This window comes from Furipterus horrens, unplaced genomic scaffold, assembly GCF_987537825.1.
Source record: "Furipterus horrens unplaced genomic scaffold, mFurHor1.1.pri manual_scaffold_6, whole genome shotgun sequence".
In the NCBI taxonomy this organism is placed as follows: Eukaryota; Metazoa; Chordata; class Mammalia; order Chiroptera; family Furipteridae; genus Furipterus; species Furipterus horrens.
In genome coordinates, this window is record NW_028327176.1 from 72,170,642 (window position 1) to 72,190,159 (window position 19,518).

The 19,518-nt window shown below is 47.9% G+C and overlaps 1 protein-coding gene across 1 annotated transcript in view; it reads right to left on the reverse strand.

Annotated features, from left to right (window-relative positions):
* Window positions 1-19,518, reverse strand: part of CNGA3 (cyclic nucleotide gated channel subunit alpha 3) — a 50,801-nt gene that overhangs the window by 2,308 nt on the left and 28,975 nt on the right. The window contains exons 5-10 of the mRNA XM_090280758.1: window positions 17,842-18,021; window positions 14,256-14,309; window positions 5,463-5,531; window positions 4,799-4,801; window positions 4,094-4,195; window positions 2,061-2,167 (exon numbers count right to left, since the gene is read on the reverse strand). Coding sequence (XP_090136884.1) covers window positions 2,061-2,167; window positions 4,094-4,195; window positions 4,799-4,801; window positions 5,463-5,531; window positions 14,256-14,309; window positions 17,842-18,021 — 515 coding nt within the window. The remainder of the gene's footprint in view (window positions 1-2,060; window positions 2,168-4,093; window positions 4,196-4,798; window positions 4,802-5,462; window positions 5,532-14,255; window positions 14,310-17,841; window positions 18,022-19,518) is intronic.

The window sequence follows — 19,518 nt, forward strand, 5'->3', positions numbered from 1 at the left end:
AAATGATTATTACATTTTGAAACAAAAATGGTAGTTATATTTTTAATGGGTCCTTTGAAGTTAGAGATACATGGTGAAGGGGTTACTGTCTGGGATTTGCTTTAAAATATTCCAGTCAAGAAAAGGGGTGGGGAGGGTAGGTGAAACAAGATTAGTGGAATCTTGATAACTGTTGAAGCTGGGTAAGGATACCTAGAGATCCACATTACTCGCTCTGATTTTGTGTATATTTGAAAATATTAATAAAAAATTTTAAAGCACAGGTCATAGCCTATCCAGTTGATTTCATCAGCCACTACTGGGGCATAACATGCCTTTTAAAGACATTGTCTAGGAGAGCAATAGAACTCCTTCCTTGGCTGCACACAACTATTGTCTAAGGGGCTTTGAAAACATATGGAGGCTGAAACCCAACCCCCCAAAATCAGACTGGTCTGGACATTGGGAGTCATGAGGCATAGTTCTTGGATTACTAATAAAATTAATCCAGTGAACATGACTTGCATTGTTCTTCTTTTTTAAACATTTTCAAACATGCACGGAAGTAGAAAGGGTAATATAACAAATGTTTTTTAGATTTTGGCAAGCATCGAGCCACCCTGAGGGCTCTGTGAAGCAGAGTGCTGGGCCTGTCCCTAAGGTTGGGTCTGGGGCGTTTGCAACAGGCCCAAGGGGTACTGCCGCTGGGCCAGGGCCATGCTCTGAGGCAGACAGAGGTAGGACTGCCCCCCTGGGAAAAACAGACATCAAGTGTGTTGCCACATGTTAGGGACACCCTGCTTCTCAGCTCCCTGTTCCTTATTTCATTCTTTGCTTATACTCATGTGTATTGAGAACCTAGATCATTTCATGGCACCCCTTGTGCCCCATGACTCCTCAATACTTCCTTATTACATCTTCTTTCAATTTTGAAGAGTTTTGGTTTTTTTTTTCTCCTTGGAATAAACTCCACAGCTAATTTGTTTTTGTGCCCACCTGCCCCTCATTCCCTGGCTCCCTGTTGAATCTTAGGTTGCCAGGGATAACACCAAAGCACAAAGAGGTGGGGGCAGGGGTCAATGTTTGAGTCAGAGTAACCTGTCCTTCTGAAGCTTGGTTGAAACAGGGACAGTTGGTTCAATGAGTTGGGCCACTCCAGGAGCTCTTGTGTCTTGGCAGACTTATGTGAGCATGGAGTGGCCTACCCCCAGGAATGGCTAAGTCACCCGTGCAAGCCTCAAGCTGTGTACATGAGGTTTTCTGTTATTATGCTGGACACTGACGTGGAAGCAGGGAGCTGCTGGGTAGTGACCGTGGACTTTGGGCCAGGCACTCAGCCTCTCCCGGCCTCAGTTTCTAAATCAGCCGGATGGAGGAAGCCATGCCTGCATGTCTCCCTCAGGTGGCAGTTCTAGTGTATGAACAAGATGTGCTGAAACACTCTGTACGCTGCGAAGCCACATGGTTTGTCGCTGTGATCCAGCGGTGCTTATATTGATGACTATGGCACAGTTTCTGGTTAAAAAATGTTGCAAGTCACAAGCAAGGCCTCCACTAGCTTATGTGATGTCTTTGTGCAAATTAGAAAAAGGAGCCCCAAAGATGTACAGCTTGGAGGCTGAGGCATGGGGGTGTTTAACTCCCACCTGTGAGCAGAGGCGGTTTGCAGGAAGGCCCTGTTTCAGATTTCAGTTCTGCATATTTAATACTCCCATAAAAGCCACAGAGTGACATGTCCTGGGTCCTCTGACTAGCCTAGGGAAGACTGACTGAGCTGTCTCCTGCTTCCAGCAGTGCTGAGCTGGAGGGGAGCTTCGAGATGATGGTGGCCTTCTTATTTCATGGATACTATGAATGAGGCCCTGTCCAAGGGGTCACTGTAGAGGAAGACTGAGGCAGCGCCACTGCCTCCTACTGGAGGTCCCCAGGCCTGCTTGCCTCTAGTGGTCAGGGGCAGGTCATGTTTCCCTACCATTCGGGATCTTCCTGAACTTGGCGTGTGGTCTCCCCGGACCCCTCCTGATGTGCAGCCTGGAGCCTGGCCCAAGGGATCCTGGATGGGGGGTGGGGGACACACTCACCTGTCCGGGCTCGCACCAGCACATCCAAGCCGTAGAGGACATCTGCCGAGTAGTCCAGGACTAGCCACAGCATCAGGTGCTCAGACTGCAGCTCGTCAAAACAGGCCCTAATCCAGTGCGACAAGGAGTGGGGTGTCTGGGGCAGGGTCCCTGGTTGGGCACCAGCTCAGCGCTGCAAACACTGGGCAGGCTGGTGCACTAACAGTCCTGCCTGCAGGGTTTGTGCCCCAGCGTTACCACCCCGGCCTCTGAGGAGATTTTTTGTCCCAAGGTCACATAGCTTGGAAGAGTTGGGATTGAGCCCAATGTTCCTTGATGCTCCTGGACAGGAAGTTCTGAGACCCTAGGGAGAGGTGGTTTTCCTAGGCCTCCCTGGTGGGGTCAGGTGAAGGGGCTGAGGACTTACCCTTTCTGGAGTCAAAAGTATGAGAATTTCTGGGAGATTAACAATTGAACAAACCGGTAAATATTTTCGATTTTCTAGGTCTTTATGTTCACTATTTCTCGTACCGACAATACCTGCAAAATATCCCTCTTGCCCCCAAGGGCAGCAGCTTGCCTCTGTCCTCCCAGGCATGCTAGGAAAGGCCCTAGGTTCTCCCCCTTCACCCCCACACTTACCCTCAGAGGACCAAGAGACTACCCCTTGCTCGGACAACCCCAAAGCCCCTGCTTACACTCTGAGAGCTGTGGTCTCTGCATCCCTGTTACATAGCACGAGCAGGTGACGCCCACACCTAGCAGGGGAGCAGGACTCACTCCTTCAGCCTTGCTTCGCAGACTGGCTCAGGAAACCCCACAGCCCCTGCTTATCCTCACGGAGCAGCACCTCTCCTGCATCCTGGTCCGAACACGTCCTTAGGAAAGCCCCAAAGCTCTGTGCAGCCTCAGAAGTAGTCATACCTGGCTTGCAGGCTGGCTTAGGAAAGGCCCAAAGTTCTCTCCCCTTCTTCCCTTGTGCCTCCTGTCTACCCTCAGAAGAGCAACAGCTCACCCTGCATCCCTATCCTGCAGATCTGCCAGGAAGAGCCCCCAGCCCCTTGTTAACTGTCAGAGAGGAGCAGCTCACCCCTCATCATGTCCTGAAGTTTGGCTAGAAAAGCCCAAACCCTCCTGCGTACCCAGAAGAGCAACAGCTCTGTCTCTGAATGCCTGCTAAGGAAACACCCAAAGCCCCTACCAATCGGAAGAGTAGCTGCACATGCTCATCCCCTCCAGGTCCCCCTCACACCTGCCCCAAGAGCCCCTTCACCTTGTGTACTTGTCTTTGGACTCGAACAAGAATGCCCCAAAGCCACAGATCACTCTCAGAAATGCAGCCTCTTGTCCCTGCATCCTTGCCCTGTACCTTGCTCGGAAATGCCTGCTGTCCCCTGCCGGCCCCACCAGAGGAGAAACCACCATCGAGCCATCCTGACATTTCTCTCTTGCAGACTTTCTGCCTGCTCACTGAGAGCTGCAGCTCGCCCCCCTCTCTCTCTTGCAGCTTACTTAGGAAAGTTCTTGAGCCTCTGCTTATCTTCAGAAGAGCAACAGCTCCCTCTGCATCCCAGAAGTACACACTTGCCTAGGAACTTGTACCCTGCCCTGAAGGCCCACTCAGGAGCACCCCAAAGGCCCTGGCTGCCTTCAAGAGAACAGCAGCTTGCCCTGCACGCTGACACAACAAGCCCAGCCCACAGCCTACAGTCAGAGAACAGTGCCCCTAACCTGCACCCTGGCCCATAGGCTGCTCAGGAATGCCTCACCCCTTCCCAGCATCTTCCTCCTATAACTCCATTAAGGCTGCAAGGTGCCAGGACCCTTGCTGTCGGTCCTGAGCATGGGTCCCCACCAGTGCTTTAGAACACCCTGATGGTTCTCTTCTAGAACCAGCTAAGACATGGATAAACTGAGGTATAAGCAGCTGGATAGTGGTCGAGAAGAGACCGGGAGCCTGCGCTCCTGAGTGAAACTCAGAGTTCTGTCTTGATGCCTGGCTGCCCTTCCTCCCCTTTACCCTCCCTGGGTGGAGGCCCCACCCATGCCCCTACCTGCACACCAGCAGACACCAGTTGTAGAAGACAGGCAGGGCAATGACGGTCACCCAGCGGTGGTACACATTGCTAGAGGGGTCCAGCACAGTGGTGACTTTCCTGTAAATACAGACACCCACAGTGTGTTGAAAGACCAGAGGTTTGGAGGGTCATAAAGCCCTGGCCTAGCTTAGGAACCCTAGGGCAATTGCAGGTGGAAGTCCAAGAGAGGGCTGTCCCAGACAGTGTCAGTCTCAAGGGTCACATGGACGTCCCTGCATGGGAAGACAGGCTGGGAGGTGGGACTCGGCTCCCCAGGAAGCCAAGTTGACTATAACATCATGATGGTGACATCCCGGTGTGCCCCGTGCCTTCAGGATGCTGGGCATAAAACTGCAGCATGGTGACGTCACTGAGGGTGTGGATGGAACCTCAGAACCACCTGTGGGGCTTTGTGAAAATGCAGATCCCTGGGGCCCACCCAAGTCCCCCCCAGGGCTGGAGCCTGCCCACTTGCATATATATGTTGCTTGATGATTTGGAGGCCTTCGGGACAGATTTGGGAGCCTGGGGCATTCCCTTGGAAACACTTTCCACCTTGCTCACATCATTTGCACAGATGTTCTAAAGGCTCATTCCCAAGCACCTGGATCCTGTCCCTCCATGAAAACTACCACCCTGGGCATCACTTAGGCAGCTGAGAGGAGAAATGGCTTAGGGCACTTTCTGTTTTCACTTTCAGGATGTGAGGATTAGCTTCCAGGCAATGCAGAAGGTGCATTTTCTTTGGGTCCACAGGCCTCCTCCACCAGCCCATATGCCCCATGTGCTGGCACAGCTGTTCCTTAGAGGAGATCCCGGGGGCCTTCCTGCCCTTGCCTGGACTCAGCAAGTGCAAAATGACCTGCTCACCAATAGGATTTGGACTGCTCTCAACACTTGCCGGCACTGGTTTTGGATTAATGTTTGTGACTAGTATTTCCGAGTGGCCAGGGGAAGGCCTTAGCTTACCGGAACTGTGTGCATAGCACTTGTGTGGGCAAACAGAATGTCTGGGTGGGGTGGGGGAGTGGAGGGGGGGGTTGCACGACTACTCACAGTAGTAGCCCCTAACTGCTCTCCCGATGCTACAGACTACCCTCTCTACCAGTAAGCCCCCCTTAGAATCACGGAGCTGGGCCAAGACTCTCCCTGCAGTACAAGAGCCTCACAGGATCTCACCCACGCCCTGGAACCGATTCCTCCTCCGCAGCCGTCACCAGCCTCCTCTCCAGGGCTACCTGAGACCCAGCAGCGTCACCCTCACTCCCAGGTCCTGGGTCCTGGGCAGGAGCAGGCTCCCTGTGACCACGGAACTCCTCCTGGAAGCACTTCTCTCAGTACTTACTCCTCTTGTTTTAGGCAGTTTTCCTTTCTCTCTACTTCCTTCTCTTTCTCTTCCTTTCTTGCCTTGTCACTGACGACACAGGGGAACATTAAGCAATTTCCATAGGCCACAGACACTACCACACAGAGAGGGTAAGTCGGACGGACGCGGGGAGAGGGCCCGGGATAGGAGGTAGGTGTTTCTAGCTCACTGGGGTGAAAGGAGGTTACTGATTTTATGTTAATAATAATTATTATTATTCCTGAAGTGTGAGGTAAACCAGCCGGTGAACTCACCTTGTGTACATTAAAGTGCACACAATGGTTCAGCCTAGTGTTGTGCAAGTTTTGGCCCATTTTCTTGAGCACCTAGGAAGTCACAAACAGCTAAGACTGGAGACATTTTGAGGTAATTGGAAATAAACCCAAACGCACACTTTTAAGGTGAAAAAATCACTGAGACTCTTGGAAGTCACCTATAAAGCACTCTGTTCTAAAGGAAAGGGTGTGGCCTGTTGGTTGTTCTCAAAACCTGCCTCTGCATCCGATGAAAACTCCCGGCCTTGATAAGAAAGGGAGGAGGGGCAGGAAGGAAGCAAGCTTCTCACAGGTGAGAACAGGTTCCCCACAAGTGGCTCTTAACTTAGCTTGAGGGGGCGGGGGTGGGGTGGGGTGGGGAGGATTGGTCAGCAGGAAGGTCCTGTGAGTGCAGGTATCTGCTCATTACAGGGCTTCACTCTGCTTCCTCTCCTTTATGGGCTGTCCTGAAGGACTGGGCACAGTCATAAAGGCTATCTGTTAATAGTTACAATAGTTCTGCACGTCAGGCATTGCCACCCATTGAACAGCTGAGGAAACCAAAGAAGAAGGAAAGAGACCTGGCCTGCCTCAGGGGTCCCTGCCAGAATCATGGGCCCCTCTCATTCTCTCTTCCACACCCTGGAGGAAGGCACTGGATGAGAAATAGCTGTCTGCTCATTAAACAGTCATTGAAGAAGATCAATGCAGTTTACATAGCATTTCCTAAGGAAGTAATAAAAGCTGTGTACAAACAAGCATACAAAAGAATAATCACTACCATTATTTACAATCATTAAAGAGAGTAAGCAATCCAATCATGCAACAGTAGGAGAGTCATCATCAACAGTGAAATCCAAGAAGCCCTCTTCAAATGCCTTCAAATGCCACTGAAGAATATTCAGTGATGTGGGAAAATGGTCCTGATGTTTACCTAAGTTACAAAGTTGCCGGAACAAATTGACACAAACTTCGTGGCTTCATTTTATTTTTTAAAAGATTTTATTTACTTATTTTTAGAGAGAGGGAAAGGGAGGGAGAAAGAGAGGGAAAGAAACATTGATGTGCGAGAGCTGCATCAATATGTGGTTGCCTCTAGCACCCCTGCAACTAGGGGCCTAGCCCACAATCCAGGCATGTGCCCTGACTGGGAATCGAACTGGTGACCTTTCTATTTGCAGGCTGGCACTCAATCCACTGAGCCACACCAGCCAGGGTGACAAACTTCATGGCTTGAAACAACCCAAGGTTGTCTTGCAGATCTGTGATTAGAAGTGTGGTATGGGTCTCATCAGGCTAAAATCTAGGTATCACAGGGCTGTGATTTTCTGAAGACTCCAGGGGAGAATCTGTTTCCTGCTCACTTGGAATGTTGGCAGAATTCAATTCCTTGTGATATAGGACCAATATCCTCATTTTGTTGTTGGCTGTAAGCTGAAGACATCCTTGGTTTGTGGTAACCTTCTTCCATTTTCAAAGCCAGAAAGAGCAGGTTGAGTTCTTTCCATGTTGCTATCTCCCTGGTTCTCTGCAGCTGGGAAAATTTCTGTACTTTGAAGGATGAATGTGATTAGAGGGGGCCCACCCTGATAATCTAGGATCAGGATCATCTGCTATCTCAAGGTCCTTAAACCTAATCATATCTGCAAAGTTCCTTTTGCCATGTAAGGTAATACAGTTACAGGATGTGGGGATTAGGGCCTGTGTATCGTGGGAAACCATTGTTCTACCTACCACTACTTCTACGGGACAACCGATGCTCTCCAGGATAGGCTCTGACTTCAGGCATCTCTTCAGGTTGCCATGAGAGTCATCCTGCAGGAACCTCTCAAGAGCCTCGCCATCACATGAGAAGTCCTCCTGCGCAACAAGCTTCTCTCCTTTTGCAGTTCTGACAGCAACAACAGAACCTCTTTGGCAGTGCTTTCCAAACCAAAATCAGAAATCAGCCAGCAACTTGAGGGATAACCATTGATTTGCACAAAACAGTCTTGAGTCTCTGGTGAACAAGGATGATGATAATGGAGAGAGTGTCACCTCATTTCATCCTTCATATCTGATGAACAAGTTTGAGGACAAGAGAGTGGCATACACAGAAGAGAAACTGTCCAATGGCAAGATTTAAAAATTTATCTAGTAAAACATTTCTGGGATCTGCCTCACACGACAGAAGACAGCAAAGACTTGACACAGGGCAAAGACTCACTTAGGGCTTACTCTGATGTGGATGCTGAAAAGAATGCTCCTAGTTCCAGCTGCCGGGCACACGGGGCAATGATGGGGGCACAGAAATTCTTGGATGGCTGCTGAACACAATCTCGAGTTTGCTGTAGCTAGCTGCAAAATCTTTAGCCACATATTAGTCAACATTTATTGAGCACTAACTATGTACCAGGCACTGCTCTAGGCACTTTACATATTTTAACGCATTTAGTTTTTATACAAATCTGTAAGAGACTACGTATTACACCATCTATTTCTACAGGTCAGGTAGCTGATGCACAGACAGGTCAGGTAGCTTATCCAGGGTCACAAAGATCGTAGGTAGCTGAGTTGGGATACAAATGCTATTAATCAGCATGTGTATTAAATGCATTCTCTCTATCTATCTAGTCAGTTTTTTTCTTTTTTAAGTATATTTTATTTATTATGTTGCTACAGTAGTCCCAATTTTTTCCCCCTTTGCTCCCCTCTTCCCAGTACACACCGTTCCCTCCATGGGTCGTGCATATAAGTTCTTTGGCTTCACCCTTTCCTATGTTATTCTTAACTTCCCCCTGTCTATTTTGTACCAATTGATTATGCTACTTAGTCTCTGCACCATTTTCCCATTTCTCCCCCTTCCCCTTCCCAGCTGATAATCCTCCAAATGATCCCCATACCTATGATTCTCTTCCTATTTTAGTCTGCTCATGTGGATTTTGTTTTTATTTTTTAGATTCAGTTGTTGATAGTTGTAAGTTTGTTGCCATTTTGACGTCCATAATTTTGATCTCCTTTTTTTTTGAGTAAGTCCCTTTGACATTTCATATAATAATGGCTTGGTGATGATGGGCTCCTTTAGCTTTACCTTGTCTGGGAAGCACTTTACCTGACCTTCCATTCCAAATGATAGCTTTGCTGGATAGAGTAATCTTGGTTGTAAGTCTTAGTTTTTCATTACTTCTTGCCAGCCCCTTCTTGCCTGCAAAGTTTCTTTTGAGAAATTAGCTGATAGTCTTATATGCATCCCTTTGTAGGTAACTCTCTGCTTCTCTTTTGTTGCTTTTAAGATTCTCTCTTTATCTTTAAACTTTGTCATTTAATGATGATGTGTCTTCGTGTGGTCCTTTTTGGGACTAGCTTGTTTGGGACTCTCTGTGCTTCCTAGACCTGTATGTCTATTTCCTTCACCAAATTTGGGGAGCTTTCCTTCATTATTTTTTCACATAAGCTTTCAATTTCTTGCTCTTTCTCTTCTCCTTCTGGCACCCCTATGGTTCAGATGCTGGCATGTTTAAAGTTGTCTCAGAGGTTCCTAAGCCTCTCTTCATGTTTTTCAATTCTTGTTTCTTTATTCTGTACTGGTTGACTGTTTTTTCTTCCTTATGTTCCAAAACATTGATTTCAACCCCAGTTTTCTTCCCTTCACCATTGGTTTTGTGTGGATTTTCCTTCGTTTCATTTAGCACAGCCTTCACTTCTTCCCTTATGCGTTTGCCTTACTTAAGCATATGTCAAGCCTGTGAACATGCTTTGAACTCTATGTCTGTTAGGTTGTCTGTCTCCTCATCTATTAGGTTGGCTATCTCTTCGTCGCTTAGTTCTCCCACTGAAACATTAATCTGTTCCTCTTTTTGGGCCATATTTCTCTGTCTCCTCATCTTGACAGGCTTCTGTGTTTGTTTGTCTTAGGTAGAGCTGTTGTTCCTGTGATGTTGTAAGGGGCGGAGCCTTAGGGATTGTCAGTACAGGGCGACCCCTTTCACCACTTTGTGGTGCTGTTTGTGGGGAAGGGGGCTGAGAGGGGACAATGCTGCTTGCTCAGCACTCGCCCCCTTTCCAGGCACTTCTCCCACTTCCGTATGGGACTGACGCCTTTCTAGCTGCTGCTCTGGCTGTCATTCCCAAAGTAGGTGGGTCTCTGGACATTCTAGGACCATGAGGCCCTTTAAACAAGTGGACTCTGCTGAGAGACTGGCAGTTCTTCCTCCACCCCAACCCCCACTGATTTGCACAGTCAGAAGCAATAAGGCTTTATTTTCCCTGGTGCTGGGACTGTGAGTTGTGTGGTCTGCTCTGGTGCTGGGATCACTCCCCAGGTGCTCCCTCCTGACTTTTTAAAATGTGTGATTGTGCTTTCTACCAGCCTGCCACTGCCACCACTGCCACTGCTGCTGCCACTACTGCCGCTGCCGCCGCTGCCACCACAGCACATCCTCTCTGCCCCCACTCCGCCCCTCCTACCTGTCTGGTTATATCTTTGTTTGTTGAACTTTCATGCAGCTCAATTTTCTGGAACTTCTGGTTGACTCTAGTTTTGAGGTAGTTGTATTTCTTCTTAGTTGTGGAGGGAGACGTAGAGTGTCTGTCCAGGCCTCCGTCTTGGCCAGAAATCCAATTTTTATATCTAGGAAAAGCTGGGAAGTATCTTTGCCAACTTGTTAAGAAGGGTTTTCTCTGATAATGGTATTCCACTGTTAAACTGAAGTGTACTTTTCTGCTGGTATAAGCTCATGTTTGCTTTTCTCTGTTTTGCATGTTTTTGACAATGCATATATAAATACATTGAATAAGAATAAAATTTATTAAACTTGTTAAGTGAGAAGAGCAAGGACAGTCACCCATCCTCTCTCCGCTTGGAATTACTGTGATATGTATGCCCTGTGGTCTTTTCTGCTACTAAACTCTTAACATAAAAAGAAACCAGCAGAGGGCGCTGCCAGCAAGCTTATTGGGCATGCTAAGCCTTGCTGGGAGTTTTATTTTTTAATTTTTTAATTTTTTAAGTGTATTTTATTGATTATGTTGTTACAGTAGTCCCAATTTCTTCCTCTTTCCCCCCCTATTCCCAGTACCCCCCCTTCCCTCCAACAATTCTACCCCCACTTAGTTCATGTCCATGAATCATGCTCATAAGTTCTTTGGCTTCACCCTTTCCTATGTTATTCTTAAATTCCTCCTGTCTATTTTGTACCAACCAGTTATGCTTCTTAATCCCTGCACCATTTCCCCATTTCTCCCCCTCCCCCTCCCAGCTGACAAACCTCCAAATGATCCCCATACCTATGATTCTGTTCCTATTCTGGTTTGCTTAGTTGGATTTTGTTTTTAGTTTTTAGATTCAGTTTTTTATAGTTGTTGAGTTTGTTGCCATTTTGATGTTCATAATATTGATCTTCTTTTTCTTCAGTAAGTCCCTTTGGCATTTCATATAATAATGGCTTGGTGATGATGAACTCCTTTAGCTTTACCTTGTCTGGGAAGCACTTCATCTGCCCTTCCATTCTAAATGATAGCTTTGCTGGATAGAGTAATCTTGGCTGTAAGTCCTTGCTTTTCATCACCTTGAACACTTCTTGCCAGCCCCTTCTTGCCTGCAAAGTTTCTTTTGAGAAATTAGCTGATAATCTTATAGGTACCCCTTTGTAGGTAACTCTCTGCTTCTCTCTTGTTGCTTTTAAGATTCTCTCTTTATCCTGAACTTTTGGCATTTTAATTATGATATGTCTTGGTGTGTCCCTTTTTGGTCTACCTTGTTTGGGATTCTCTGTGCTCCCTGGACTTGTATGTTTAATTCCTTCACCAAATTGGGGGGTTTTCCTTCATTATTTTTTCACATAAGCTTTCGATTTCTTGCTCTTCCTCTTCTCCTTTTGGCACCCCTATGGTTCAGATGCTGGCATGTTTAAAGTTGTCCCAGAGGTTCTTAAGCCTCTCTTCATTTTTTTCAATTCTTGTTTCTTTATTCTGTACTGGTTGACTGTTTTTTCTTCCTTATGTTCCAAAACATTGATTTTAACTCCAGTTTTCTTCCCTTCACCATTGGTTTTGTGTGGATTTTCCATAATTTCATTCAGCATAGTCTTTACTTTTTCCCTTATGTGTTTGCCATACTTAAGCATATGTGTCAAGCCTGTGAGCATCTTTATCACCAGTGTTTGGAACTCTGCATCTGCTAGGTTGGCTACCTCTTCATTTGTCAGGTTAGCTATCTCCTCACCGCTTAGTTCTCCCATTGGGACTTTGATCCGTTCCCCCTTTTGGGCCATACTTCTCTGTCTCCTCATCTTGACAGGCTCCTGTGTTTGTTTGCCTCTGTGTCTTAGGTAGAGCTATCACTCCTGTTATGTTGTAGGGGGTGGAGCCTTAGATACGTATCAGTAGAGGGTGACCCGTTTCACCACATTGTGGCGCTGTGTGTGTGGGAGGGGCCTGAGGGGGAACAATGCCACCTGCTCAGCTCTTGCCCCCTTTCCAGGCTCTTCTCCCACTTCTGTATGGGACTGGCACCTCTCTAGCTGCTGCCCTGGCTGTCGTTCCCAGAGTGGGTGATACCGCGGATGTTCTAGAACCATGGGGGTACTTTAAACAAGCAGACTCTGCTGAGAGACTGGCAGTTTCTTTCTCTACCCCAACTCCAATGGTTTTCACAGTCAAAAGCAATGAGGTTTTATTTACCCCGGCACTGGGACCTTGATCTGTGCAGTCTGATCTGATGCTGGTAGCACTCCCCAGGTATCCCTCCTGACTTTTTAAAACGTGTGACTGCATTTTCCACCAGCCTGCCATTGCCGCTGTTGCTGCTGCCGCCACCACACCGCATCCTCTCCACCCCGGCTCCGCCCCTCCTACCTGTCTACATGGGTATTTCTTCTTTATATCTTTGTTTGTTGTACTTCCATGCAGCTCGGTTTTCTGGAACTTCTGGTTGTCTCTAATTTTGAAGTAGTTGTATTCCTTCTTAGTTGTGGAAGAAGATGTATCGTTTCTGTCTAGGCCTCCAACTTGGCTGGAAATCCTTGCTGGGAGTTTTAATTGCACCAGGTTCAGATTTCCTTGTCCAGAATTTTGCCCCTGGAGTGTAGGTTTTGGTCTTTCCTCTGGCTACCACCCTGCTGAGGGCCTAGGAAAGACCCAGCACCACCCAACTGTTGTCCAAATCCATCCAGCACTGACCCAAAGGAACTTCATGCATGTAGTTTCAAAATAATACTGGTTTTGGCTGGAATGTTTTGATGTGGGAGAGAGATTCGGGACTCATGGGACTGAGAGAAAATGCCAGAAGTCAGGTGGAAGAATGGGGATACATGTCCAGAAGAATTATTTCTGTATCTCTGTGTCTGGGTGGCCCTGTTTGGGACAGTCTTCAATTTTGTGCCTTGGTCCTTGGCTGCAGTGTGGACCCATGATATGAGCCCATCTCAGAAGATTTATAGGAGTTCATTGTAGGCAACACCACACCATCCACCCCCACCCTCACCCACATGCCAGCCCCAGGAAAAAGAATCCTAGAGACCCCCAGGACCTCTGTCCATGGTTTCTGGTGCCCCAAGCCTATCCCTGATTCTGGGGCTCAACACCAGATTTCAAAGGTGTTTAATATCAGGTTTGGCTTTACATCAAGCACATATTGCAATAGCTACTGTTTTGTAGCTGAAATAATTTCATTTTTCTTGATTACTGGCTACTGGATCTCTGTATTCGATGTCCAAATTTATGCAAACAAAATGCAAATAAGGTTCATGAAGGGTAATGGAAAAAAGTTCTATTGGCGGAACAAAGGGAAATAACAAGGAAAGTCAAGAAACTGGCATTTCTTGCTAATACTGATGGTTTTCCCCTAAGCTCCAACTGAGACACTCTCCTCTACCTATTCCCATGGTATTCCATGAAGAAGGCATGAGAATGGTGCACACATGCTAATACACATGTATGAGCATACTTGCACATGCCCTTTTTGAGCTCTTGGTTGCCATTTGCCATAATCACATATCACACTGATCTGTGGGCTCAGCTTATGGTGACAGAAAGTAATTACAGTGGGCCAGCATTTCTAGAGGCTATGCCCTGGAAATGTTTAAGTTTCCTCTTTCTGCTGCCCTAATTCCATCCTCCAAATTAGGCTGAATCGGCCTTGAAGACAAGAGCATTTCCCTGGCACACAGGAGCTTGAGGTTCTGTGAAGGAGAATATCCACTGCTCTATAAAGATACTCCAGTTTTGCAGGCTCAAATATACAGCAATAGAGGGAATAAGCTGAAAAGTTTCATCCCATACAACCCCTTCTTTATAGATGAGAAAATTGAGACAAAGAGATAAAAGGACTTGCCATAAGAAGTCATACAGACCAGGTCCCTCCCTCGTTTGTCCATGGGGATGGAAGTCCAATGAAAGAACAGGATTCTAGAATGGTCTGGCAGTGTTTAGAGAGGATGGGAAGCAGGGATATTTAAGGAGGGAGATTAAGGAGAGGAGGAGCCTGAGGGGAGGAGGGGAGGAGGGAAGGTGGGGCTCTGTGGGGAGTAGAGGTACTCACGCCTTCTCTGAGCTGTTGCAGGTGATGGCATTGTTCCTGGCCAAAGGCCAGCCACTGCAGGAGGCCAAGAGAATGAAGTGCGGGGATGTGAACTCAGCTCCAATTCAGGAGACCATTTCCCCCAAGTGGTTATTTCAGTACCCCTACCTACCCCATCTCCTGGGTCTTTCCACACAGCTTGAAGAACAGAGAGTGTTAGGGACTAAAATGTTCTATGACTAGTTCGCTCTGGTAAAAGCTATGGGGGGTGAGGAGGTGAACACTTGGCTAAATGGAGGCTTCTGAATAAATGGAGATCAACCATGAGACTCAAGCCAGCATCTGGCTCAGATTCCACTCTATTTCACTTGGTTTAATCATGGGGAGATGGCAGCAAGGGTACAGACATAGACCTAATGTGGCACCTGCCCTCTGGGTGCTCTCAGGTGAAGCAGGTCAAGTGCCTTGTACACCAGAATGGGCAGGTCAGCAGCAGTGACAACTTGCTACCCTTGTCTGTACAGACCTGGCTCTCAAAAGGCACCTCCACTTGAAAATTCAGTCACAGCCGTCACTTTCAATGTACCGGGTGAACATAGATGGTGGCAGCTCTGTCCTAGTTTTTAGTCTCTCCTCTCCCATCCTTTGCCCTCCTATTCACCTTAAAACTTCCAGGCCTGCCACTGCTGATCTGTGTGAGAACCTGGTAGAAGGAGGAGCTGGTCTTGTACCCAACTAAACATTTATTTAAAGCTGAATTGCACAGTACTTCATGGTCAAAAGTGTCACCTCCAAGTGGTCAATGGCCAGGGCATGTTTTTTGGCACGGCTGGTTAAGGAAGCCAGCTTGCCTCACAAGCCGGAGGGTGGCTTGCCTGTTCGTGGTCACTGCAGACACTCACAGGAGAACTGGAGAGAGGAGCCAGTGGCTAGTAGCTCCCAGCCTGATCTTCAGGGCACCTCTGCTAGGATGCTGACCACCCAGCCAAACGCCATTTTGGGATTCCTGCTTACCCCACCCAAGTCTCCCTCTCCTCACCCAGGATTATTTGGGGATTGGTTCCAATCATCTGAAAGTCAGGAACCAAAACTCTCCTGTGAGATCATGAAGGGGCAGAAGCTTAGCTCCACCAGGCACAGTGGCCTGTGTTTATCACACCTCTGTGCTGCTAATCCCACAAGCCCAAACCTGCAGAACTAAGGACCCATCTCTGAGTACATTTTGCTTTGCCAATGGGACTTTGTTTAAAAAATTCAAAGTCTTCCTCCCCCAGAAAGCCTTCCTCATTGATCAACTACCATCCTGCACCATCAGATTCATCTGTGCACTTGGAACCTTCTTGAAAGTGACCAGGCATTTGTATATATTCCAGCCTGGCCCTGATAAGGTCCTAGCTCAACCTTCCACTCACCTGGTCACATTAGGAAATCAACGAAGAGTCTAATGCTCATCTTCATTAGTCTAAGGTTGTAGAGAAGATAATTTGATCAATTTAGCCAAAGAAGTCTTTGCTTGCCCAAAAGGAATTGAATGGGTCTGGTTGGCTTGCTAGCAAACCTCTTTTTCTCCCTCTTTCCGTCTCTTGCTCCTCTTCCTCCTCCTTCCCCACCCTCTCTTTTTCCTTAGTTGCTGACTCTTCCTCCATCCTACCCTTACCTTTCTGGCTCAGCAGTGAATAGCACTCAGGCCTTGCATTCAGGAGGGCCTACGTGGTCTAGGATGCCCGGCTCTGGGAACTTCGGATGTCCCTGCACAGGTCCTGGCCAGCACCCACGCCCTCCATGGTTCCCTTCCCAAGGAGCCCAAGGGTTTGCAGTATGAGCTCATGTGACTACAGGAGCCCAAGAATGTCGCTCCATGGGGCCTTTGAATCTCAGTCAGCAACCCCACACCTTTTCCCAGCAAGAAGACTGAACAATGGTCTCCTTAAGTGGTCACCAGCAAGAAATTGCCTTTAACTCTCATATTTCATATTAAATATGCATGTACATTTTGTCATCTGCTGCTTATCCAGAAGTAAAATGGAAGCTCCAGGAAGAGCCATCCTGTTTCCTCTGGGGCTTCATGACCTCTACCTGCAGAGGCTCTCCTGTGCCCATTTCAGATGCCCACAGCTGAGCACTTCTCATCTGACACAGAAACATGCAGCATTGTGTCCAGCAGTATAGAGACTCCACTCTGCAGCACCCATGCTCATTTTCATCTTTGCATCTTTTTTTTTTTTTTTAATTAGAGAGAGAGGGAAAGGGGAATGAGGGGAGAGAGACCTCGATGTGAGAAACACCAAAACACCAAACACCAATCGGCTGCGCCCCACCCCCCATATTCGCCCCCACCAGGAGCCAAACTGGCGCCCCTCACTTTGCAGGATGACACCCAATGAACTGAGCCACATTGGTCAGGCCTTCAACTTTGCATCTTATAAAGCTTGGCATTACCTAGAGATTTCAGCCAAAAGAGCTTTTCAAGCCCCTCTTTTCAGAAAGCAGGTTTGAGGAGCAGCCCACCTGTTCCTGAGGCAGAGGGAAGATCAGCTTCCTGCAGGCCTCACCTGTCCTCCCTTCGAACTGCCTCTAGGTCCTAGAGACCCTCTGCTGCTTAGTGGCTATTGATTCAGTCAGTGGTGGCCCAGTGGTCTCCCCACAGATTACTGGCTAGGAAGACTCCTTAAGACCAAGAGAGAAGAGAGGCAGCAGCTGTGAAATGTAGAATGTGGGGTGGGGGTGTCAGTCCAGCCCCTGCATTCTCTACACGTCTGCCCCAGGTGACACTGGCCACAAGCTCCACATCGGGCAGTGTGTCAGGCAAGAAGATGTCCAGAACCTTGTTCTGCAGACTTCTCCCCTATCAAAAAGCAAACACTTCCCCACCTTAGCCTTTCCTTGTGTCCCTCCCCATGGTTTTTAATCTGATCTGAAACATGAATGGTGGCCCTTGAAAATTTTCACCAACCTTCAACCTTCTTTCCAGAAAAATGCATGCATACCTATACATAAAACTGGGTACCATTTAGATTCTCCCTGAGGCTCATGGTATCAAGATGGGTTTGTATCAAGATGGCTTACAGTGCAGTCTAGGAGGACAGAGATGGGCGAGGCGATCACCTCTGTGTGTTTCTTTTTTGTTTGTTTTTTGTTTTTTTCTGTTTTTTATTTTATTTTTAGAGAGAGGGGAAAGGAGAAAGAGGGAGAGAAACATCACTGTGTGGTTGCCTCTTACTCGTGCCCCCAACTGGAGACCTGACATGCAACTTAGTCATGTGCCCTGGCTGGGAATCGAACCAGTGACACTTGACTCGCAGGCCGACACTCAATCCACTGAGCCACAGAAGCTAGGGCACCTCTGTGTGTTTCTGAGAGCACCAGTTCCAGGGGACATTAGCTGAACTCTGAATAGGATGAGGTCAAGGGACACATGTGGCTGGGGACTCCAGTTAAAGGGTTTTTCTCCTGCAGGACTTCTTGGACTTGGACAGGGACAGTTGGAGCACTTGGTGCTCCCCCAAGATAGAAACCTTCTTCAAGGAGCAGCTTACAGCCAAACAAGCAGGCGATGCCTCCTGCCGCCTGTCTGGGGCAGGTGTTTGTCCTTCCTTTGGCTTCTTACCTTCGCTCTCTGTCTTGTGGCTCCTGGCCACCCACCTTGGCCTGGGCATTGCTTTCTTGGCTGGACACCTCCCTGAGCTCAGCTCTGCAGAAACGCTCCAGGAAGGAGTCAGGTCTCTGATCCTGGTGGTGTAAGGGCCTGGAAGCCCACATGCGCAGTGAAGTGATGAGGCGCCACAACCTGGAGGGGCACAGATGGGCAGCCAGCACACAGAGGAGGAAGGGGCAGGCTCTATCCCCTTCTAGGTCTTGAGCTCAGGTTGTACCTCACTCTTCCCTGGGCCTTTTATTCCCATCTCCTTTGGACACCTGCCTCCAGAACACAGCTTCCTCCGTAAGGGATGTTGTACTCACTAAGGCTTTGTCCTTCTAACTCCTTGACTCTACAAAGGCATAAACCTTCAAACAGACATGAACAAGTTTTTCTGCTCACTGTTCCCTTTGCCCTGTGTGGGACTCTTTGTTACAACTGGTAAGCACATTAAAAAATATCATTTCCAAATGGTGAAAAATTTAGAGCAAGGTTTAAGGAAACAAGCCCTCAGATATAATTTTTAAAAAATTCTTACCTGCAGATATGTTTATTGATTTTAGAGAGAGAAGAAGAGAGAGGGAGAGAGAAAGAGAGAGAGAAACTTCCATGGAAAAGAGAAATATCAATCCATGGCTCCCATTAACTGCCCCTGACTGGGGCTTGAACCTCCAACCTTTTGGTATATGGGACAATGCTCTAACCAACTGAGCCACCTGGCCAGGGCATCCTCAGATACAATATAGACTTCCCCAAACCTTGTCCTATTGTTCCTTATACAAACTCTCATTTTCTCACGAGGCTCATGCATAAATTCCATTGCACCTTGCCTTGATCCTTCCCTTGGAGCCAGACCCCACGAAGGCCTCAGGCCCTGAGACCAACAGTCCACATCCACAGTGCTGGTCTTAGCTCCAGCTTCCCTGAGCCCAGCCTCCTGCCATCCCTGTCTCTGCCAGAGGGGAATGGGAGGAGAGGCGCAGCTCTGTATTTTGGCATCTGGTTTCCCTGACTTGGCACCAACAGTGCACGCCATAGTCCCTAATAAAAATAGTTCTGCGCAAACCCTGGAATAAAGTAAGGAATTGTAGCATATATTGACCCTAATTGCACTCTCATGACCTTAGCCTCAGGGAATACATTGAAGCAAAAAAAATTCAGGAACAGATATTTATAGCTGCTGCTGTGGACATCTGTCAAGCTGCCTCTCAGCCCAGTTTATCTGCTCTAGATACCCCCTCCTTCTATGTCTTCCCTCTGCCAAGGAGGTGAAACCAAGGCCACACCACCCCATTCAGCCTCAGCCAATGGGCTCAGAGACAGACAGCTGACCCATAGAGTAAGGCTACTGATCTAAGAGCCACTCCAAGATGGGGTTGACTGTTTCAACTCAAGATCATATGGTGAAGGCCGTTTTCAGCCAGTGCCTGCTGAGGTGTGAGCAGAGAGACAGAAATAAAGGAGACAGCAAAAAAACACCAAGACCTAAAACTCCACTAGAAAATGAGAGGGAGAAGATTCTGCTTTCCCAGCTCCCCTTATGAGCCCCACTGGCTCCATTTCCATGAGGTAGCCTGTATCTTACCTTCCACTAGCGCCCTGCCCCAGATCTGCCCCAGCCCTGCCCCCAGGTCGTATAACTGGGGC